This window comes from Panthera onca, chromosome A3 (genome assembly GCF_046562875.1).
Source record: "Panthera onca isolate mPanOnc1 chromosome A3, mPanOnc1 haplotype 2, whole genome shotgun sequence".
Lineage (NCBI taxonomy): Eukaryota > Metazoa > Chordata > Mammalia > Carnivora > Felidae > Panthera > Panthera onca.
The window spans coordinates 20,289,173-20,309,757 of record NC_138341.1 but is presented as its reverse complement, the minus strand read 5'-3'; the positions used below and the strand labels follow the sequence as shown (position 1 = coordinate 20,309,757).

The following is a 20,585-nucleotide window of genomic DNA, read 5'->3' as shown; positions in this document are numbered from 1 at the left end:
GCTCTTGATTTCAGTTCAGGTCCTGATCTCACGGTTTGTGAGATTGAGCCCCGTGTCAGGCTCTGCACTGACAGCGGGGAGCCCGCTTGGAATTCTCCCTCTCCTGCTCTCTCTGCCCTTTCCCAGCTTGCACGTGCATGCTTTCTCTCTCTTTCAAATAAATAAGTAAAAACTTAAAAAAAAAAAAAAAAAGAAAAAGAATGTTCCAGACCTGAAGCCATAAGACATCTTTAAGCAGAGAAGGTATACATTAAATGAGAAGTTGCAGAAATGAGCTGCTCCCACTGCCTGTTTGAGGTCATCACTACTGCCGGGACCCCGAAGCTGATCTGCCTACTTTGTCAGAACAGATTTCGCATGAGATCCTCTGGCCGGAAGGCCACTGCTGGCTAAGATGGCAGCTGAACAGTCCCTGTGGGAGATGTTTGCCTGGCCAAGAACCATGAAACACCAGAAGAAGCCTAGCACTGTGAAATAAAAATAGGAGAACAACACGTTAGGAAGCAGAACAATGAGAAAGAAACTTTAAAAATAGGTCAATTTAATTTTCCTAGAGGACCAAGGATAGACTTCCATGCTTCCAAGCATGCTTCCATGCTTCCATGCTTCCAAGAAACAGAGGTTATGAAATGGTCAACAGTAATTAAAATGAAAAATATGCTTGTTGAACAAGCTCATTGGATAGGTTATAGCAAACTGGATATAACTGTGAACAAATTAGTGGACTAAAATAGGGTGAGAAATTCTCTCAAAACTCAGCATCAAGAGATAAGAGTTTGAAACAAAGGTTGAGGCCTTTAGGACCATGTAGAAGTTACAATATTTATCTAATAGGAGTTGCAAGAACAGAAAAAGGCAAGCCCTTAAGTGTAAAGAGCCTACTACATGTCAAGAAGAATATATTTTAAAAGGAACAACACAAAACAACACCTATATACATCCCGGTGATAATGAAGAAGAGAAATTCCAAAGAGATACCAGAGAGAAAAGACTGATGGTCTACAAAAGAATGAGAATCCAGATAATATTAGATTTAATCTCTGGTTTTAAGAAAACAGTAGCACAGTGTCTTAAAGATGCTGAGAGAAAATAAATCAGAACCTAAATTCTGTTTCTGCCCACACTATCTTTCAACAGTGAGGGCACTCATAATAACATTTTTAGACTTGAAGGACTTTGACAGCCCTTTGCTGAAAGAACTAATTTAAAGATAGATACACTTAGTGATACAGTAAGAAAAAAACAAAAAATGAACCAAGAAGGTAGCAATAGGATAAAAGAGAAAAGAAGAAGCAGAGAAAGCAGGAAAACAATGTTAAATCTGAGTAAACATTGGTTGTAAAAGAGAAGATGACTTTTAGCAAGTTGTAACTTTAATCAGCAAAGATAGCAACATGGAATTTGTGCTTAGGTGGAGTGAAAAGGAAATAAAAGCATGCATGGGATTGCAGGAGGAGGATGACAAAATGTAATCAACTCTATAAGAAAATATGTGCATTAAAAATGTAAGGGCAGCTACTAGAATCCTATATAAAATCTAGACCCTTAGAAGGGAACAAAACTTAAGAGACTCTTAAATATGGAGAACAAACGGAGGGTTACTGGAGGGGTTGTGGGAGGGGGGATGGGCTGAATGGGTAAGGGGCATTAAGGAATCTACTCCTGAAATCATTGTTGTACCATATGCTAACTAACTTAGAGGTAAATTAAAAAAATTAATAAAAATTTAAAAAAAAGAAATCAAAAGAAAAAAGAATACATCAGTCATTCAAAGCAAAAAAAAAAAAAAAAAAAAAAAAAAACTAGACCCTTAAAACTATTAGAAGAAAAACTGTAACACACACAAACTGGAACAATCCAAAAGGAGATGTGAAAGTAGAAAAAAAGACCATGGTAAATACAAAGCACAAAATAAGTTGCTATGAATGAATTTAAACATACATATCAATAATTACAATAAATGAAAATGAATTAAACTCACCTACTTAAGAGGTAAAAACTCAGAGATAACAAAACAACAACAACAAAAAGCACACAGTATACTGTTTTAGGCAAGGATTCAAAAGTTGACAATAAAGGGACAAAAAAGGCAGTATAAAATATTAATATGAGACAAAACAAGGCAAACAACATTGGAAGGGACAAAATGGGAGTTCAAAATGCTACCAAAAGGTATAATTTACAAGAGTTGCTCTCAGTTGTGAGCCTATTTGTCTTGCTTTTAATAACTGCATGTCTATTTATGTATGTGTATAAATATATACATTTTGAAATTATTGTGGAGCCTTTCTCCATGGTGTCCCTCATTTCTGCACTTGTGACCTTCAATCTGTTCTAAGTATAGCAGTCACAACGATCCTATGAGACACCTCACATCCTTGCCCGTTCCACACACTCCTCCGGCTTCCCACCTCATTTGGGGTGAAGGCCCTACACCACCCAAGCTCTGCTGCCTCCTCTCTCCTCTTTGCTCCGCTCCCAGCACACTGTACTTCTTGCCATTCCTCCCACTGACTCCGCTTGTGAAGCTTTTTCCTTCCAGTGTCCCCATGCCCCAGCCCCTCCTCTCCTTCTGACCTTGCGTCAGAGTGGAGCATTCCCCGACCCCAGTGCAGTAAAAGTAGAAATCAACAACAGAAAGAAGAAATAACCTGTATACACATCTGGAATTCTAAGCTTGTGGGGTAAAGATAATGGATAATCAAAATTATCAAAATTAAATGACTGGAAAGCACATGTCTAAGCCTACGTCCTTAAATTATACACAAAGGAAGAATTATTATACCCTTAAGTATATAAGTTAGCAAAAAATTATAGAAAATAAACAAAATGAGATTTCAACTCAAACTGAAAAAGTACAACTAATAAACCTAAAAAATATGACTAAAAGAACTTTATGCAGATGAATCAGAAGACCTAAATGAAACGGACAATTTTCTAGGAAAACAGATACTAACAAATTTAGTATAAAAGGTAGAAAATCTGAATAGGTTACAAACCAGTCATAAATATTGGAATGAGAATCACAGATCTACACACTAAAGAAAGCCTCAAGCTCAGACTGTTTTACAGGTGTTGTTCTCTCAAATCTCAAGAAATCGATAATTTTCATTTTATACCTGCTATGGTGGAGCACAAGAAAATACTGGAACCCATCTAACCAATTTTACTAGGCCAGCATAACTTCCATGTACAAACAGGCACCAGAAAACACCAGAAAAGAAAACAATAAGCCATCCTTACTTAAGAATATAGATGCCCAAGGGGCATCTGGGTGGCTCAGTCGGTTGAGCTTCTGAATTCAGTTAAGGTCATGATCTCACAGTTCATGAGGTCGAACCCCGTGTGTGGCTCACTGCTGTCAGCACAGAGCCTGCTTAGGATCCTCTGTCCTCCCTGCCCCCGGCCCCTCCCCTGCTCATGCTCTCTGTCTCAAAAATAAATAAATATGTTTTAAAAAGAATATAGATGCCCAAATCCTACATAAAAAAATTAGTAGTGGCACTTGAAAGGCTCAGTTGGTTGAGCTTCCAACTCTTGTTTTTGGCTCAGGTCATGATCCCAGGGTCGTGGGATCAAGACTCCCATTGGGCTCTGCACTGAACATGGAGCCTGCTTAGGATTCTCTTCTCTTCCTCTGTCCCTTTGCCCCTCTTCCCCACTTGTGTGTTCTCTCTCTCTCTCTCTCTCTCTCTCTCTCTCTCTCTCTCAAGAAAAAAAAAAAGTAATTTGATGCATGATGAGTAGCATTTATCTTGGAAGCAAAAGAATAATTCAACTTCTGAAGTTCTGTCTGTTGCTCCAACTTAAAACTGCTGGCTTCAGCAACATGGTAGACTGAGCTAACTGTAGTCTCCCATCCCCAGTGACAGATAAGCATGTTGGATTAAATGTAACAACAACAAAACTAAAATGCAGAATTGAACTTGAATAAAAGAGAAATATCTGGCTATCAAAAATTAAACCCCAAATTGTGGTGTCCCAAGGGGTTTCAGACTGGATACTGGATTTAGGCCAGTGGTTGGGGTTTAATGCCCCCATGGCATGGGAAATCTAACTTGGATCCATTCAAGATGAATAGAACTGATATTTTTGTAAAGGCTGGGACTTTAGAAGAGCAGCCTCCTTGAAAAAGAGGGACTAAAAATACTCCAGTGGCTGGAGAAGGTACAAATGGGACTCCCATACAAAAAGCAGTCTCTGCTAAAGGTGAACTCATTATTAAAAATTGCAAACTGAGTTATGAAATTATCAGCAAGAGAAAAATAGGAGTTTTAGTGTGCCAACAACTTTAGAAAATTCTACATTTAAAAAGATAAAAAGTACATTTAGGAAGAGTGACATTTTAGAATGGAACAAGCCAATATGAAAAAGAACTAAGTTGAGCTTCTAGAAATAAAAATATTAAGGTTCATTAGAGGTTAAATGGCAGATTAGAGACAGCTACAGCAAAAATTAAGAAATGGGAAACAGATCTGAAGAAATTAACCAGGATACAGAATATTGAACACAGATACAGGGAAATGGAAAATGTGAAAGGCAATTAAAGGATAGAGCAAGAAGATCAACTTAGAATTCTGTACTTAACTAATCTATTCAAGAGCAAAGGAGAAAAAAGATCTATTTTTGCAAAGATTCTTAGTAGCTTTGCCCCCATAGGCCATTGCTGAAGGAACAATAAAGTATATACTTTTGGGAAAAAATAGATTGAAGCAATAAGGAAGAAATGGGATACAAGAAGAATTGGTAAATGTGGGTAAATGTAAATAAGCATCATGTGTAAAATAATAATAATAATCAACTAATTTTGGTGGGCTTGACATAAGATGCAGCTAGAGAACTAATCAACGATGACACGAATGTGGCTGAGGCATGAGTAGAGGGAAAGGATTTTAAGGTAACAGAGTGAGAGTACAGATGCTAATTAAGATTGTGGTAAGTGTTCATGTTAAAATAGTTAGTGGAGGTTCCTGGCTTGTCTGAGGATTTAATAGGCTTATGTTTCTGCTTGGATCCCCTCTGTGGTGGCTTGGAGCTCAGGATGATGGACTCAGAGAGAGTAATTTGAAGTGAACATGACAGAAATGGCCTCCGAGGCACCAATCCTGAGCTTTTTCCATTAGGCTGTTGTGCTCCCAAGTGTCAGGGCCTGTCAGCATGTGCCCTGAGCTGAGCTGAAGCCTGTGCTGTGCAAGCAGTTAGCTTGAGGCTGATTGAAAATACCATCAGCTGAGCTCAACAGCAGCAACAAAAATTGGGGGGGTGTCTTAGTGCCTGGTCCACAGTTATCTGAGGAAAGCAAGTTTTAGCCCTGGTGCAGGAGCATACAGGGCAGCAGTAACAGCGCAAGGCACTTCTCCCTCCCTAACTTGGAGTCTGCTTCTCAGTTGGAAACTCTGTGTCCCCATCCCTCAGCCAGGCTTCTCCTTACGACCTCCATGCTGGTGCTTGGTGTCCCCAGTCTGTTGCTGACTCCTTGCAAGAAGAATGTCTCACTGTCTGGGGCCGTCCCTCCTAGTCTCTATGTGTTCTTTTCTCTGAGTGATTTTACCTGTTGAGGGGCTGTGTTATACTGTGAAAAGAATCAGACATGCCTAGTTTATATGAGCTTTAGTTTCTACACCTATAAAATTGAGACTGTTAACACCTAATTCATAAGACTGTTGGGAGGGTTAAATGAGCCTTACTTTGTGTGCAAAGCACCGTCAGGAACTTGACCCTACATTCTTTTTTTTTTTTTTAATTTTTTTAAATTATTTTATTTTTGAGAGAGACATAGTGCAAGCTGGGGAGGGGCAGAGAGAGAGGAAGACACAGAATCTGAAGCACATTCCAGGCTCCAAGCTGTTAGTCCAGAGCCCGACACAGGGCTCAAACTCATGAACTGCAAGGTCATGGCCTGAGCCAAAGTTGGATGCTTAACTGACTGAGCCACTCAGATGCCCCGACATTACATTCTTAATAGCCATTGCTTCTAGTTCAGGAAAAAAAACAAATAACAAAAGGCAACCACTAAAAAAGTGGACTCAAAGAGTATAATTGCCATAAAAGGAAAACAAAATGAGAAAAAGAAAAAACCTAAAAAGTAAGAAAAGATAAAGATGTAGGGAAAATAATGACATAAATAATAAACCAAGTGATATAATAAGGTATAGAAATAAGTAAAAGTATATTAGTAATCAGCAAATTAAATTTTCCAGATAAAAAGCAGCAGATGTCAAATAGATATTTAAATTTTTTTTTTTTTTTTACATTTATTTATTTTTGAGAGACAGAGACAGAGCACAAGTGGGGGAGGGGCAGAGAGAAGGAGACACAAAATCCAAAGCAGGCTCCAGGCTCTGAGCTGTCAGCACAGAGCCCGACGAGGGGCTCGAACTCACAAACTGAGATCATGACCTGAGCCAAAGTCGGACACTTAACCGACTAAGCCACCCAGGCGCCCCTTGTCAAATAGATACTTAAAAAAATTTTTTTTTTTAGTTTATTTTGAGAGGAGAGAGAGAGAGAGCACGTGCATGCACAAGTAGGGGAAGGGCAGAGAGAAGGAGAGACAGAATCCCAAGCAGGCTCCAGGCCATCAGTGCAGAACCTGATGTGGGGCTCGAACTCAAAAACTGTGAGATCACGACCTGAGCCAAGAGCCAAGATCAAGAGTCAGATGCTTAACTGACTGAGCCACCCAGGCACCATTTGATAATAATCAAATGGTTATTATTATTTTTCTATTTGACTTTATGCTGCTTATAAGAAACAGTAAACAAACAAACAAACAAACAAACAGAAAGGTTGAATGTTAAGGATAAAAAAAGACATACCACGCAAAGTACCAACCAAGAGAAATTTAGTGAAACTATATTAATTTCAGAAAATAGATTTCAGGGCAAAAATTTTTACCAGAGAGGCTAAAATGGTACATTTTACACTATGCTTGATCACAATAAAGTTGTTTTTTGTTTTTTGTTTTTTTAACCAGAGCTAGTTTGCCAAAGGTAAAGGATGTAGTTAACAATTCTCCACATGGGGCACGTGGGTGGCTCAGTTGGTTAAGTGTCCGACTTCGGCTCAGGTCATGATCTCACCGTCTGTGGGTTTGAACCCACATCAGGCTCTGTGCTGACAGCTCAGAGCCTGGAGCCTGCTTTGGATTCTGTGTCCCCTCCACTCCTCTTTGGCCCTCCCCCGCTCGTGCTCTGCCTTCCTCTGTCTCTCAAAAATAAATAAATGTTAAAATTAAAAAGTTCTCCACAAATACACCTTTACTAATGTAGCTGTAAAATACATAAATAATAGAGGCACAATAAGAAGTTGAAAAATACGTTGTTAAAATGGGTAATTTTAACACACTTCCCTCAACAACTGTTAGAATCATTAGACAAAACACAGACCATAGGAAGTTTGAGTGTATCCATTAATTACACATTTTTTTCAAACACAAAAAAAATTGACCACATTAAGGAAGCCTCGAAAGAATTAGTATCACAGACTATATTCTGTGACTATAGTACATTTGACTTAAGAATCAGTAACAGAAAGATGACAAGAAAACTGGTACGTTGGTTACTGAAAACTTAGTTGAAATGAACAAATTCCTAACACAATCCTTCTTACCAAAACTGGTTCAAGATGGAATAAAAACCCCAAATAGTAGTATAATCATTAAAGAATTTGAATTAGTAGCATAAAATCTTTACAGAGTAAACAACCAGGCCCAAATGACTTGACATGAGTTTCAACAAGCACTCAAAGAAAAGATGAATTCCAATATTATGTAACATTTCCCAGATTCCAGAAAAAATAATGAGCATTCCAGTTTCGTTCTTGAGGCCAGAAGAACCTTGATACCAAAACCTCATAGGACAGCAAGAAAGGAAACTTATAAGATGTTTTCATGAACAGAAGTAAAAGCCTAAACAAAATACTATGAAACTGATTCCAGCAGTGTGTACAAAAGATACTACAGCCTGATCACCCTGGTTTTATTCCAGCAATTAGAGATAAATTATTATAACAACCAAATTCATAGATTGATGGACTAAGTCCATATAATCATTTCAAAAGACTTATAGAGGACATTTAATAATACCCGATATCCATTGATAATTTAAATACACACAGACACACACACACACACACACACACGTACACACACACACCCGAAAACAGTTTCAAAAAAAAAACCTTAGCAACCTAGAAATAGAAGGAACTTCCTTAACCTAATATAGGATATTTATAAAAACTGATAGTATCTATTATTTTTACTGGTGAAATGTTGAAATTATTTAAGATTGAAAACAAAACAAAGAGGCTTGCCATCACTGCTTCTGTTTAGCATTTTATCGGTAGTCCCATGCCGCATAATAAACAAGGAAAAGATGTTTGAATTGAAAGGAAACCAAATTGCCATTATTTGATGATGACAGTGTAGGAAGCCTGAAAGAATCTCCAGATAAATCAGTAGAACTAAAAACTTCTTTGTATCAAAGGACATAAACACAACATAATGAAAAGGCAAACGATGGAATGGGAGAAAATATTTGCAAATTGTATATCTGATTAGGGGTTCATATCCAGAATTTATAGAACTCCTGTAACTCAGCAACAAAAAACAAGCAACTCAATTGAAAAATAGGCTAAGGACTTGAATGGACATTTCTCAAAGATGATATAAAAATGGGTAGCAAGTGGCAGACAACCTCTCCTTTGCTGTCCAGCTTGCTGCTTCCTTGTGATGTATGCAATAAAACTTTTATTTCCTTAAAAAAATAAGTGGCTGGGGCACCTGGGTGGCTCAGCTGGTTAAGCGTCCGACTTCTCGGGTCGGGTCATGATCTCACAGTTTGTGAGTTCAAACCCCGCGTCAGGCTCTGTGCTGGCAGCTCAGAGCCTGGAGCCTGCTTCAGATTCTCTCTCTGACCCTCTCCTGCTCATGCTCTGTCTCTCTCTGTCTCTCAAAAATAAATAAACTTTAAAAAAATAAATAAATGGCTAACAAGCATATGAAAAGATATATGACATCACTAATCATTAGGGAATTGCAAATCAAAACCACAATAAAATATTCCTCACATACATTAGGATGGTTAGTATTTAAATAGAAGTGTTGGTGAGCGTGTAAGGAAATTGGGACCCACCTTTGGTGGAATGTAAAATGATGCAGCCACTATGGAAACCAGCATGAAGGTTCCTTAAAAAATGAAAAATAGAATTATCAATAATTCTACTTGTGGGTATATACCAAAAGAAAGCATAGTCTTGAGATACTTGTACACCCATGTTCGTAACAGCATTATTTACAATAGCTGAAACTTGGAAGCAACTCATGTGTCCATTGATGGATGAATGGGTATACAAAATGCAGTATATATGATGGAATATTTTTCAGCCTTGACAATGGGAGAAATTCTGATACATGCTCCAACATGGATGAACCTTGAAGACATTATTCTAAGTATCTGAAGCCAGTCACAAAAAGGCAAATACTGTAGGATTCCACTTATATGAGGTTATCTATAGTAATAGATAGATAGTACAGAGTTCATAGGACCAAAAAGAAGACTGTTGATTGCCAGGGGCTCAGGGCAGGGGGAAACGAGGGGTTGTTTAATGAGTATAGAGTTTCAGATTGGCAGAATGAAAAAATTTTGGAGATTGTTTGCACAACCATGTGAATGTACTTTACTGGTAAACTGTACACTTTAAAATGGTTAAGGTGGTGGGAAGCCTGGATGGCTCAGTTGGTTACACATCCAACTCTTGATTTCAGCTTAGGTCCTGATCCCGGGGTTGTAGGATCAAGCCTCTTGTCAGGCTCCATGCTGAGCGTAGAGCCTAGTTAAGATTCTTTGTTCCTCTCTCTCTCTTTTCCCCTCCTCCCTCCCCTGCTTTCACACTCTCTCTCTCTAAAATTAAAACCAAACCGAACAAAAACTTCCTAAAAAAATATGATTGTTAGTCAAAAACAAGTGAAGTAGGAGTTATTTGCAAGATCTAACTTCCATAGGTCTTCCGCAAAAAAATATAAACAACTCTTACAAATCCATAAGAGAAAGGCAACCCTATGTAACACTACACCAAAGACAGGAGTAGGCATTTCACAGAGGAAGGAACCAACTGGCTTGTAAATATTGGAAAAGATACTCAATCTTTTTGGCAGTCAGGGTTGCAAATTAAAATCATTTATCACTCATTAGATTGGCGAATGTTAAAATGTCTGACAATAACAAGGGTTAGCCAGAACGTGGAGATTTAGGAAGTCTCTCACACAGCTGATGGGAATGGAAATTAGTGTAACCACTATGTAAAAACAAGTGGCGAGTGCCTAGTAAAATTGAATGTGTATAACTCGATCCAGTAATTGCACTCTGATAAACTCTTACACATGGCTACCAGGAGACTTAGACAAGAAAGTTTATGGCAACACTGTGAGAGGGAAAAAATGGAAACATCCCAAGTGTTTATTAGCAGTGGAATGAATTATGATATAATTAAGCAATGACATACAGTCAGTTGGTGAAAAAATGAATGTGACGTGTATCGATAGGGATGATTTGTAATGTCATTTTAAGCGAGAGCAGCGAGTTGTAGAAAAATATATCTATGTAAGTCTATATAGGTTTTAAACGTATTAAATCATGTATTTATGCATAATCACCAAAGTAGTAAAATCAAGGACATGATTAATACAAAATCCAGAATACAGGTTACCAGCAGAGGAGCAAGTGAGGTGGGAGGGGGCTCTTAGCCTAAGATCCCACAGCAAGGCTTCAGAGTGACAACCATATTTCGGTTTCTCAGGCACACTGGTGGGTAGGTAGGTATTTGTTTTATAACTTTTTAAAGTGCACATACACATTTTATACACTCTTGTATAGACTTCTTTAATCGTACCCTGTAGTATTTTGAAGAAATGGTAGGAAATGTTTTGAAATTGACTAATGTGGATTAAGGTATCGAAAACGGACGAAGTTTGAAAATCATCACCTCAGAGTGTTTAGAAGAGATTTACTTTTTTAGGTTAAGGCTTCTCCATATATTTATCAGTTTTAGAGTCCAAGTGAGGGGAAAGTTACAGAGACAGAAAGTGGCATCTCTTGCAGAGTATTTTACAGTGGAAGACACCAGTCCCTGCGCCTCGCCTGCCTTCTTCCTTCCTCACTCCCTTCTTCACTTCTGTAAATATTTGGTGACTGACTGCCAAGTCCTGGGCATTGTCCTACAGGTCCGGGAGCCTGAGAGGTAATGTCCCTATCTTGGTGCTTAAAGCCGTTTTTGGATTCATGCTTACAGGCTTTATTAATCTTAGCCTCCTAAACTACCTAGATAGCAAAATTCACTTCAGGTCCATATCATAATTTATCTTTGTAAGGAAGTCATTTATTTACATATTTAGACAACCTAACTGAATGAATGTCTTTAAAATTTTCGGAGTAAGGGCGCTGGACTGGCTCAGTCAGTAGAGCATGCAACTCTTGATCTCAGGGCTGTGAGTTCAAGCCCTACGTTGGGTGTGGAACTTACTTAAAATAATAAGCAAATAAATAACATTTTCAGAGTAATATATCCTCTTTGGTTTGGTCCTAGCCCTTAGTTAATATTGTAATTCCTGAATATGTATATTTATTCTCAGTCTTTTTCCCTTTCCATACATTTCAAAACTCATGATATGTTCTAATCATTTAGAATTGACTTTAATGTATTAATTTTAGCTTCCTATCTATATTTTTGAGACTCAAAGTTGGATCTGATCTTAAGCCTTGACTTTAAAGCAGTATTTTCAAATGAATTACAAGCACACTACTAGAGATTATTAGGTGGTACAGAGGGAGCCATTTTTTATTTTAATAGTTATGTAGTTATTTTAATGTTCATTATAAAATATACATGTGAAACCTGTGATTTCATGGTTGTTTTTGCTCAGGATGCAGCTAAAGCAGTCTATATGATAATCCATCTCATAGACTACACGAATTAATGGCCCAGGGGGTTCTCAGACATAGCAAAATATCATGAAATTAATACATGGATCACAGATGTAGTGTTTAGTTGTAAAGGTGAATTAAGGTATTCTCTGATGTCCTCTCTCTCCTACTTGTGTTGTAACTCAAGAAATAAGTTTATATGGTTTGATCAGGAAAAAGCAGTCTAGAAAATTCATCTAGGCCCGTTGTTCAAATAACATATTCCATTATGGAACAGATCCTGGAACTATACACATGATTAACATGTAGAGCCTACCTTTCAGGAGCACCAGTTTCACAGAAATAGGCACATAATTAAAAAGTGCATGATAGCATCGTTAGCATAACAGTGGAAATTTGTGCACAGTAAGTGGGTAGCTTGGAAAGGTGGTCTCTGGCTTATGAAACTGTGAGAAAAGTCTGCCCAGAGCAAGACTTGCAAGCAGTCTTGAGAGATGAGCAGAAAATTTACAGAAAAATAGACTGGCAAAAGGTGATCTCAGAAAGGCACACGCCAAGATACAGAGACCTAAGAGAACACGGTGTTTGGGGCTAACTGAGCAGCTTGTCATTTATGCTAGTGTGAGGAGAGGCAGGAGCCAGGTAGGAAAGCTTTTATGTGGAATGTGATAGTGGGTACTTAGATCTTATTCTATAAGTGATTAGGAGTCTTTGAAAGATGTTAAACAGAGAAGTGATGTGAGGTCTGGGGACAGTGTAGAAGACAGAGGGGAGGATCAAGTCACATTTCAGCCTGTTGGGCAAAGGGGAAATGGAGAGCACTTAGGGGGGATGTTCAGGTTTTTGCTTTGTTTAGCTTCATACGCTTTTTAGGAAATACTACATTTAGGCTTTGCTCAGAATTTAATGTGTTGAAGGGGTTAGTGGTAGGTGATTTGGAGCCAATATATGAAGTTTCCGAAGAAATTGGTATTATTTAGTCTGTGTTATAAACAAGGTGTTAATTAACTTTCCCTGCATAGTCTTAAAGGCAAAGAGTTTTGCTTGTTTTGTGTTAAATACGTGCAAGCAGCATATAAAAGTTAAGTGGAGATGTGATATCGATAAGGCACATGGCTGCAAACAAGTTCTGTTTTTCAATTAGAGTGCTACATATGGTAACATGTTGCAGAGGGAGTAGAATGAAATATTTACACCTTTTTGCAGTTAACATCCTGCCAAGAAAATTTCAGACAAATGTGTTATTTAAAGGGAATTGGGTGGGCAATAAAATCAATATATGAAGAGCTTCCTTTATATATGGGTTTCCAATGTGAATGTTCTGAATAATTTAATTGTGGCATATTGTTTACTAGTGTGTATATTTACTGATACATCTTAGACTTGATAGTCTTTGGATTTGGCGTGTGTGGTTCTACCTTACAGAGAAATGTATTAGTATGCCAACTTATTCTTGTACCTTCCGCATATCTGAATTTACAGTCACGGGTCTGATGCTGACTGCCTGTCTATGTGAGGGCACTCATCTGTGTCTGTATACATAGCCAGACCCTTAGCACCAAATGTTCTGCCTCACGTTTATTTTGGGAATATTCTCTTAATAGGCATGTTTTGGGATGTGACTTAGTCAGCTAATTTGCTAACATTCAAAAGCCACGAGCTCTCAGCATTATCTTAGCCTTTTAGTATTTTAGTCCACCAAAAATTTCTGACTCTGATTGGGAAATTAACTGTAACATCTTACCAAAAATGATCTAGAAGCATCAGAAGAGAGAGTTCATGCAAAGGGCACAGAGAGATGTTCAAAAGGAAAGTTAACGTTAACTTTATAGTCTGACTGCATGGTAGAAATGAGGGAGTAAGTATAGAAATGAAGGACCACAAATGACCTTGGGACAACTGTAGATCCCATTCTGTAAGGCCCGGTAAGGTTGATTATAATGCAACTTAGCTTGTATTTAAAAGATATTTTCTTTAGTTCTTGTCACCATGTTCTTTGGAAATTCCTTTTCATTATTTTGAAGATTTAATTTCTTATTTCCTTATTTTCTACTTTGACACAGAAATCCCCTGCAAAGAAGCTGAGCCATGCAATTAGTAAATCTTTGGGGTGTGTACCCACCAGAGAACCCCCACATCCTGTTTTTCCTGAGCAACCCGAGAAACCACTTGACCTTGCAAATATAGTGTAAGTATACACCTGGTTATGGATATGGATTATACTGAAATGGAGACCTTGCTGAATTCTTTTGGATCACAGCCAACTTACCTAACATGAACATTTAACCTTCTGGTTTTTACTTTACTTTTGGGGAGCTTAAGACTTCAAGATTTTGGGGCGCCTGGGTGGCTCGGTTGAGTGTCCGACTTCGGCTCAGGTCATGATCTCACAGCTCGTGAGTTTGAGCCCCGCATCGGGCTCTGTGCTGACAGCTCAGAGCCTGGAGCCTGCTTCAGATTCTGTGTCTCCCTCTCTCTCTCTGCCCCTCCCCTGCTCATGCTCTGTCTCTCTCTGTCTCAAAAATAAATAAACGTTAAAATAAAAAAAAATAAATAAATAAAAAAAAGACTTCAAGGTTTCATTTATTTAAATCACCATAAATATTTACATGGAAGCATATAGCTCCTGAGCCCTGAAGTCTAAGTGATAATGATCACAAACAGAAACTTTAATTAATATATTGAAGAGTAATTATTGAACTGGTTTTAGCAAGGTTACCTTTTGTTGTTAGCGTGTTCTTCCTTAAATCAGCGGTAGTGATCATTTCTTCTGTATGGCTGTAATGCCCACAGGGGTGTTTAAAACTGGTTCAGACAACATGGAAATGAAAATCAACTTAATTTGTTGGTTTTTTTATTTTTATGTTTTGTATTGAGAGAAAATTAGGAAACACAAGATTGTATTCTGTAAATAAAACTGGTGTTTTATTTTTACTTTCTTTGAATATTCATGCTAAATGAAAGAAAGCCAGACAGGATCAAAAAAGAGAAGTAGAGAAAGAGGAAGAGTAAGGAAATGAAAATCAACTTAATTTGTTGGTTTTTTTTATTTTTATGTTTTGTATTGAGAGAAAATTAGGAAACACAAGATTGTATTCTGTAAATAAAACTGGTGTTTTATTTTTACTTTCTTTGAATATTCATGCTAAATGAAAGAAAGCCAGACAGGATCAAAAAAGAGAAGTAGAGAAAGAGGAAGAGTAAGGAAGAGGAGAAACGATGAAACTTTAAGATTCAGCCTCTAAACTGGTTTCTTCACTTTGAATTAAATGGTGATGTTATGTGTCCTCCTGGATAAAGTCAGTAGGCTTTTGATCATTAGTCTTTATCGGGTGTCAAGAAGTTTTTCTGTTGGAATAGACATCTGTTTTCTTTAACCTCCTTAAAAAAGCAGTTAGGGTTCTTGATCTTTTATTTTCTTTCTCATTCAATAATCTGAAAAACTTCTTTTAAAATGATACATACCTATAGATTAAAAATTTTAGAATACAGAAGAGCATAAAATGAAATGCAGCACATTCTTCCACACTTCGTTGTGTGTTGTCTGGCTTTTAGATTTGCTGGCGGATACCTCGATATCTCTGATGTATTCAGAGCCCCATTTTTTGACTTCCCAATTTTGGACACTGTTGAATTCCTTCTGTTGTGTAAGGAACCAGTCTCACTTATAACTCTACATATCAACCCATCCCGATTTTTCATAATTATATTACCATTTTTAAAGTTGATTACCTGTTATTTTATTTTACTTTTACCTTTGTAATTTTAAATACTAATCCTAAACCTCTATATCTTGTAACTTCTTTTGACTTGCACTGTGTGAACTGAGGAAATTAGTACCTTCTCTCTACTTCTCCCTTCTCTTTTTGCCTCCTGACTTCTGTCATCTGTCTTTCGTATTGTCAATGCTGATATTTCTGTTCTCTTCAGTGATCATAGCTAAGTCTTCTGAGATTCATTAAGGGTCAAATCTAAAAGTTGAAAACCCGACAGCAGCACTTACAGTTCATGTTCATTGCAGAGTCAGTGCGCTTCGGTTCTGTGAACTCTTCCTCGTGGTGCCGGCGCCCCCGTCCCTGTGCAGGTACCTCCCGTCGGGGTGCAGGGGGGTCGTCTCCCGTACACACCACTGATTGCTCAAAATCAGACCTGTTGACTTTATAACTGGATTGACTTTCTTGTACTGTTTTTTTGCTCGTCTTTTGGTTTCTTCTTCTTGCTGGGAAAAAAATAGATACTTTTGTTCCCCACTGTGTTCCATAGTGAATTTTACCTATTGCTTGTAATCCACTTTTTGATTAAACTTTTCAACCTTTCCCCTTTTTGGTTAGTGTTTGTTACATTTTTTGATTAAAAAAAATTTTTTTTTGCTCCTCCAGTATTGTAGTGGTTTTCTCATTCTCTCTCTCTCTCTCTCTCTCTCTCTCTCTCTCTCTGTCTCTCTCTCTCTCTCTCTCTCTCTCTCTCAGTTTTGAAGATGTCCCTTTCACTAATGTTTTTAGTTTATGTAGAATGGACTTTTGTGTATGGTGTGGTATAGAACATCCAGTTCTCTTTCTCTCTCTCTCTTTGCATTTGAATAATAACTTTGTCAGGGCCATTTATTGGGTGATCAGTCATTTCTCCACTGACCTACATTGCCACGGTTGTCATAAATGAAGTGTCCAAATGTGCATGGTCTGGTTTTGGACTCTCCTGTTCCTTTGGTCAAATTGTCTATCCTTATACCAACATCATGCTATCTTAATTACTATAAGGGATTAAGTAATTTTTTTTTTAGAATGTCTTGTGTATTTTTTTGCCCTTTGCTCTTTCGTATAAATTTTATTGACAGTTTATTGAGTCCCTCATAAAATTTTGTTGGGATTTTGACCTGAGAATCATGGAATCTAAAAATCAAATAGAGGAGAATTGACATCTTTATAGTATTAAGTCTTCCATGTCATGAATGTGTTGTATCTTTGCATTTATTTAAATATCATTTTGTGCTGAGGTATCTGGGTGGCTCAGTGGGTTAAGCATCCAACTCCTGATTTCAGCTCAGGTCATGGTCTCATGGTTGTTAGATCAAGCACCACATCGGGCTCTCTCCCTCTCTCTCTGCCCCCTCCCCACTTGCCCACTCATTTTCTCTCTCTCTCTCTCTCAAAATAAATATTAAAAAAGTAAATATTAGTTTGTGCCTTTCATTAAAACTTCATAGTTTTCCCCAGAAAGTTATTATATATGATAGATTAATTCTTAGGTACTTAAAAAAATTTTTTTTATGTTTATTGTTTTTGAGAGAGAGACAGAGTACAAGCAGGGGAGGGGCAGAGAGAGAGGGAGACAGAATCCGAAGCAGGCTCCAGGCTCTGAGCTGTCAGCACAAAGCCCCATGCAGGGCTTGAACTCACAAACTTTGAGATCATGACCTGAGCCAAAGTCGGACACTTAACCGACTGAGCCACCCAGGCACCCTGATTCTTTGGTACTTTTAAAAATTCTTCTGTATATTTGTTGCTGTTGCAAATAGTGTCCTTTTTTCTACAGGTTTTTTGAGATATAGTTTACATATGATAAAGGCACCCACTTCAAGTGTACAATTGAATGAGTTTTGTCAAATGTATATACACAGTCATGCAAATGGTATCTTTATTGAATTATGTTTCTTAACAGTGTGTTGCTGGTATGTGGAAATGCAAATTGTTTCTGTATTTTAATCCACTATCTAGTCATCTTGCCTAATTTGCTTATTAATTTTAGTAATTTTCACTCAGATTTTTTTGGATTTTCTAAAATAATTATATCACCTGCAAATAATGATAGTTTTATTTCTTCCCTCCCACTCCTTGTACTTTTATTTTTATTTTTTTAATCTTTATTTATTTTTGAGAGAAAGAGAGAGAGGCAGTGGGAGCGGGGGAAAAACAGAGGGAGAGAGGGAGACACAGAATCTGAAGCAGGCTCCAGGCTCCGAACCGTCAGCACAGAGCCCAACACAGAGCTTGAACTCACAAACCGCAAGTTCATGACCTGAACCGAAGTCAGACACTTAACTGACTGAGCCACCCAGGCACCCCTCACTCCTTGTGCTTTTAAATATTAATCATCTGTTTTTTTTCTTTTGGTCTTCTTAAGTTGGCTAGAGCCTCCAGTGCAATATTAAAGCAGTTTTTTTTTTTTAAACATTTATTTATTATAGAGAGACAGAGCATAGGAGGGGCAGAGAGGAAGGGAGACACAGAATCCGAAGCAGGCTCCTGGCTCTGAGTTGTCAGCACAGAGCCTGACGCGGGGCTCCAACTCACAAACCGTGAGATCATGACCTGAGCCAAAGTCGGACGCTTAACTGACTGAGCCACCCAGGCGCCCCTCCAGTGCAATATTAAATAAAAGTGGTTTAGTAGGCATTCTTGTATTGTTGCTGATCCCAAAGAGATGGCTTTCAGCATTTATTAGTATGGTATTTGATGTAGGTTTTATAGAAGAAATTGTTTATCAGGTAAAAGAGATTCCCTTGTATGCCTAGTTTGCTAAGAGTGCTTTTTTTTTGGGGGGGGGGGGGTCATGAATGAATGTTATCAAAGTTTTTTCTGCATTGACATGATCATATGAGTTTCTTTATTAATGTAGTGAATTACATTGTTTTTTAAACAACCATATATTCCTGAAAGAAATACAAGTTGACTCTTCTTTTAATACATTGCTAGATTTCATTTGCTAATATTTTATTTAGACTTTGCCTATGTTTAGGAGTTCCAATTGTCCTGTAATTTCCGGGGTTTTTTTGTTTGTTTGTTGTTGTTTTGTTTTATTTTTAGGACAAAGTTTTCCCCGTGTGCTATCTTCAAAAAGCTGAAGAACATTCTCTCTTTTTATATTTTTTGGAAGAGCTTTTCTAAAATTGAAATTATGTACTTGCTCCTTCAATATTTGGTACAACTCACCAATGATGCTATCTCTGCCAAAAGCCTTAGTGGGAAAATTTTTAACTGTGAATTCCATTTTTAAAAGCAATTATAAGACTTCATTTTTTATTTCTTTTTGAGTCACTCTAGAACATTTTATATTTGTAGGAATTTGTCAATTTCATTTGTATTTTCAAAGTTATTGGGACAAAATTCATGACGTTTTATCTACAGTATATGCGCTAATGTCCCGTTTTCATTCCTACTCTCACATAATTATGGTTTTTCTCTGTTTTTTTTTTTTCCCCTCTTGAACAAATCTTGCCATAGGTTTGTCCCATCTAGTGGACTTTAAGAGGACCAACTTTTGGTTTTGACGATTCTCTTATTGTATGCATTGTATTTTTGAATATTATTTGTTTCTACTCTTTATAATCTCCTTTGTTACAATTTCTTTGGGTTTATCTTGCTACTCTTTTTTTTAACTTCTTTAAAGATACGGTTAGCGTATTCATTTCAGGTTTTCCCCCTCCTTATATAAGCATTTAAGGCTGTGAATTTCTCTAAGTAGTCCCTGAGTAGTGTCCAAATTTTCTTGTGTAATTTTTTTATTGTTCTTTGAGAAGTATACTTTCCTAATTTCCAAACATGTGAGGATTGTCTAGTTTCCTTTTTTGTTATTAATTTTTAGTTTAATTTAATTTTGGTCTAAAAAGCGGTCTGCACTGTTCAGTTCTTTCAAATTTGTTGAGACAGGCTTATATGTAGTATATGATCCAGTTTTTATTACACTCTTAGTAAGCATGAAAACATTTATTCTATGCTTGTTTGGGTTTAGAGCTCATAGTGAATGAATGTACGTCAGGTCAAGTTTGTTAATCATGTTGCTCATATCTTCAAAACTATACATATTTCACTAGGAAGTTGAAAATTTGTTCTTACCTAGTAACTCTTCATTCCTAATAATTCTGTATGTTCTCAAGTCTATTTTATCCGCTACACCTCTTTTAATATCTTCTGCTATATTTGCATAGCGTAACTTTCCCCACCCTTATACATTCAGCCTTTCTGTGTCCTTAGGTGTTCAGCATGCTTCTTGTAAATTAAGAGCTGGATTAAAAAATGTCATCTGACAACCTGTCTTAACTGGCGAGTTTTTTCCATTTAAATGTATTATTATAATATTATTATTATTATAGTTAGTCATTATAAGTAAAATTGGCTTTCATTATTACAGTTAGAAGTATTACACCATGATAATTGAATTTTTTTCTCCTCTCTTATTTTGTGCTATTTATAATATTTAAAAAATTCCCCTTTATTTGCATATCTCACTCTGGTCACCCTTTCCCCAGGACTAATCATTCTAATTAGAATGCTCATTGTATATCTTTTTCCCAGTACATGTTCTTGAAAACTACGTAGTGTTTTGTACCTCCTTTTAAAAAATTTATGTAAAGTGGCCCTATGCAGATTATACCTATTCGTTCTCCCTGTGATGGACATCCAGTTGCCTCCATGTAAAATGCTGCGGTAAAGACCTCAGATGTTTTTTCCCAGTGGAACAGGGTAAGACTTTCTTTAAACCTAGGGTACAGTTATTGGGTCAAAGGTTGTGTGTTTCCTGACCAGAGGAAGTGTGTTGGGGAATCCAGCAGTTTAGTGTATTCTTGCAGTTAATCTCTCGCATCTGAATTCAGGCCCCACATGGCCATCTCTACCTGGTGTGCCTGGGTTCAGAGACTTTCTGGTCAGTTTCACTAGAGAAGAACCT

The 20,585-nt window shown here is 37.3% G+C and overlaps 1 protein-coding gene across 19 annotated transcripts in view; it reads left to right on the top strand.

The window, feature by feature from the left end:
• Window positions 1-20,585, top strand: part of DTNB (dystrobrevin beta) — a 238,861-nt gene that overhangs the window by 110,364 nt on the left and 107,912 nt on the right. For all 19 annotated transcript variants that reach the window (XR_009615314.3, XM_078444896.2, XM_078444895.2 and 16 more), the window contains one exon: window positions 13,985-14,109. Coding sequence is in view for 18 of the 19 variants with exons in the window: in XM_078444896.2 (XP_078301022.1) it covers window positions 13,985-14,109 (125 nt within the window). In the remaining variant the exon portion in view is untranslated. The remainder of the gene's footprint in view (window positions 1-13,984; window positions 14,110-20,585) is intronic.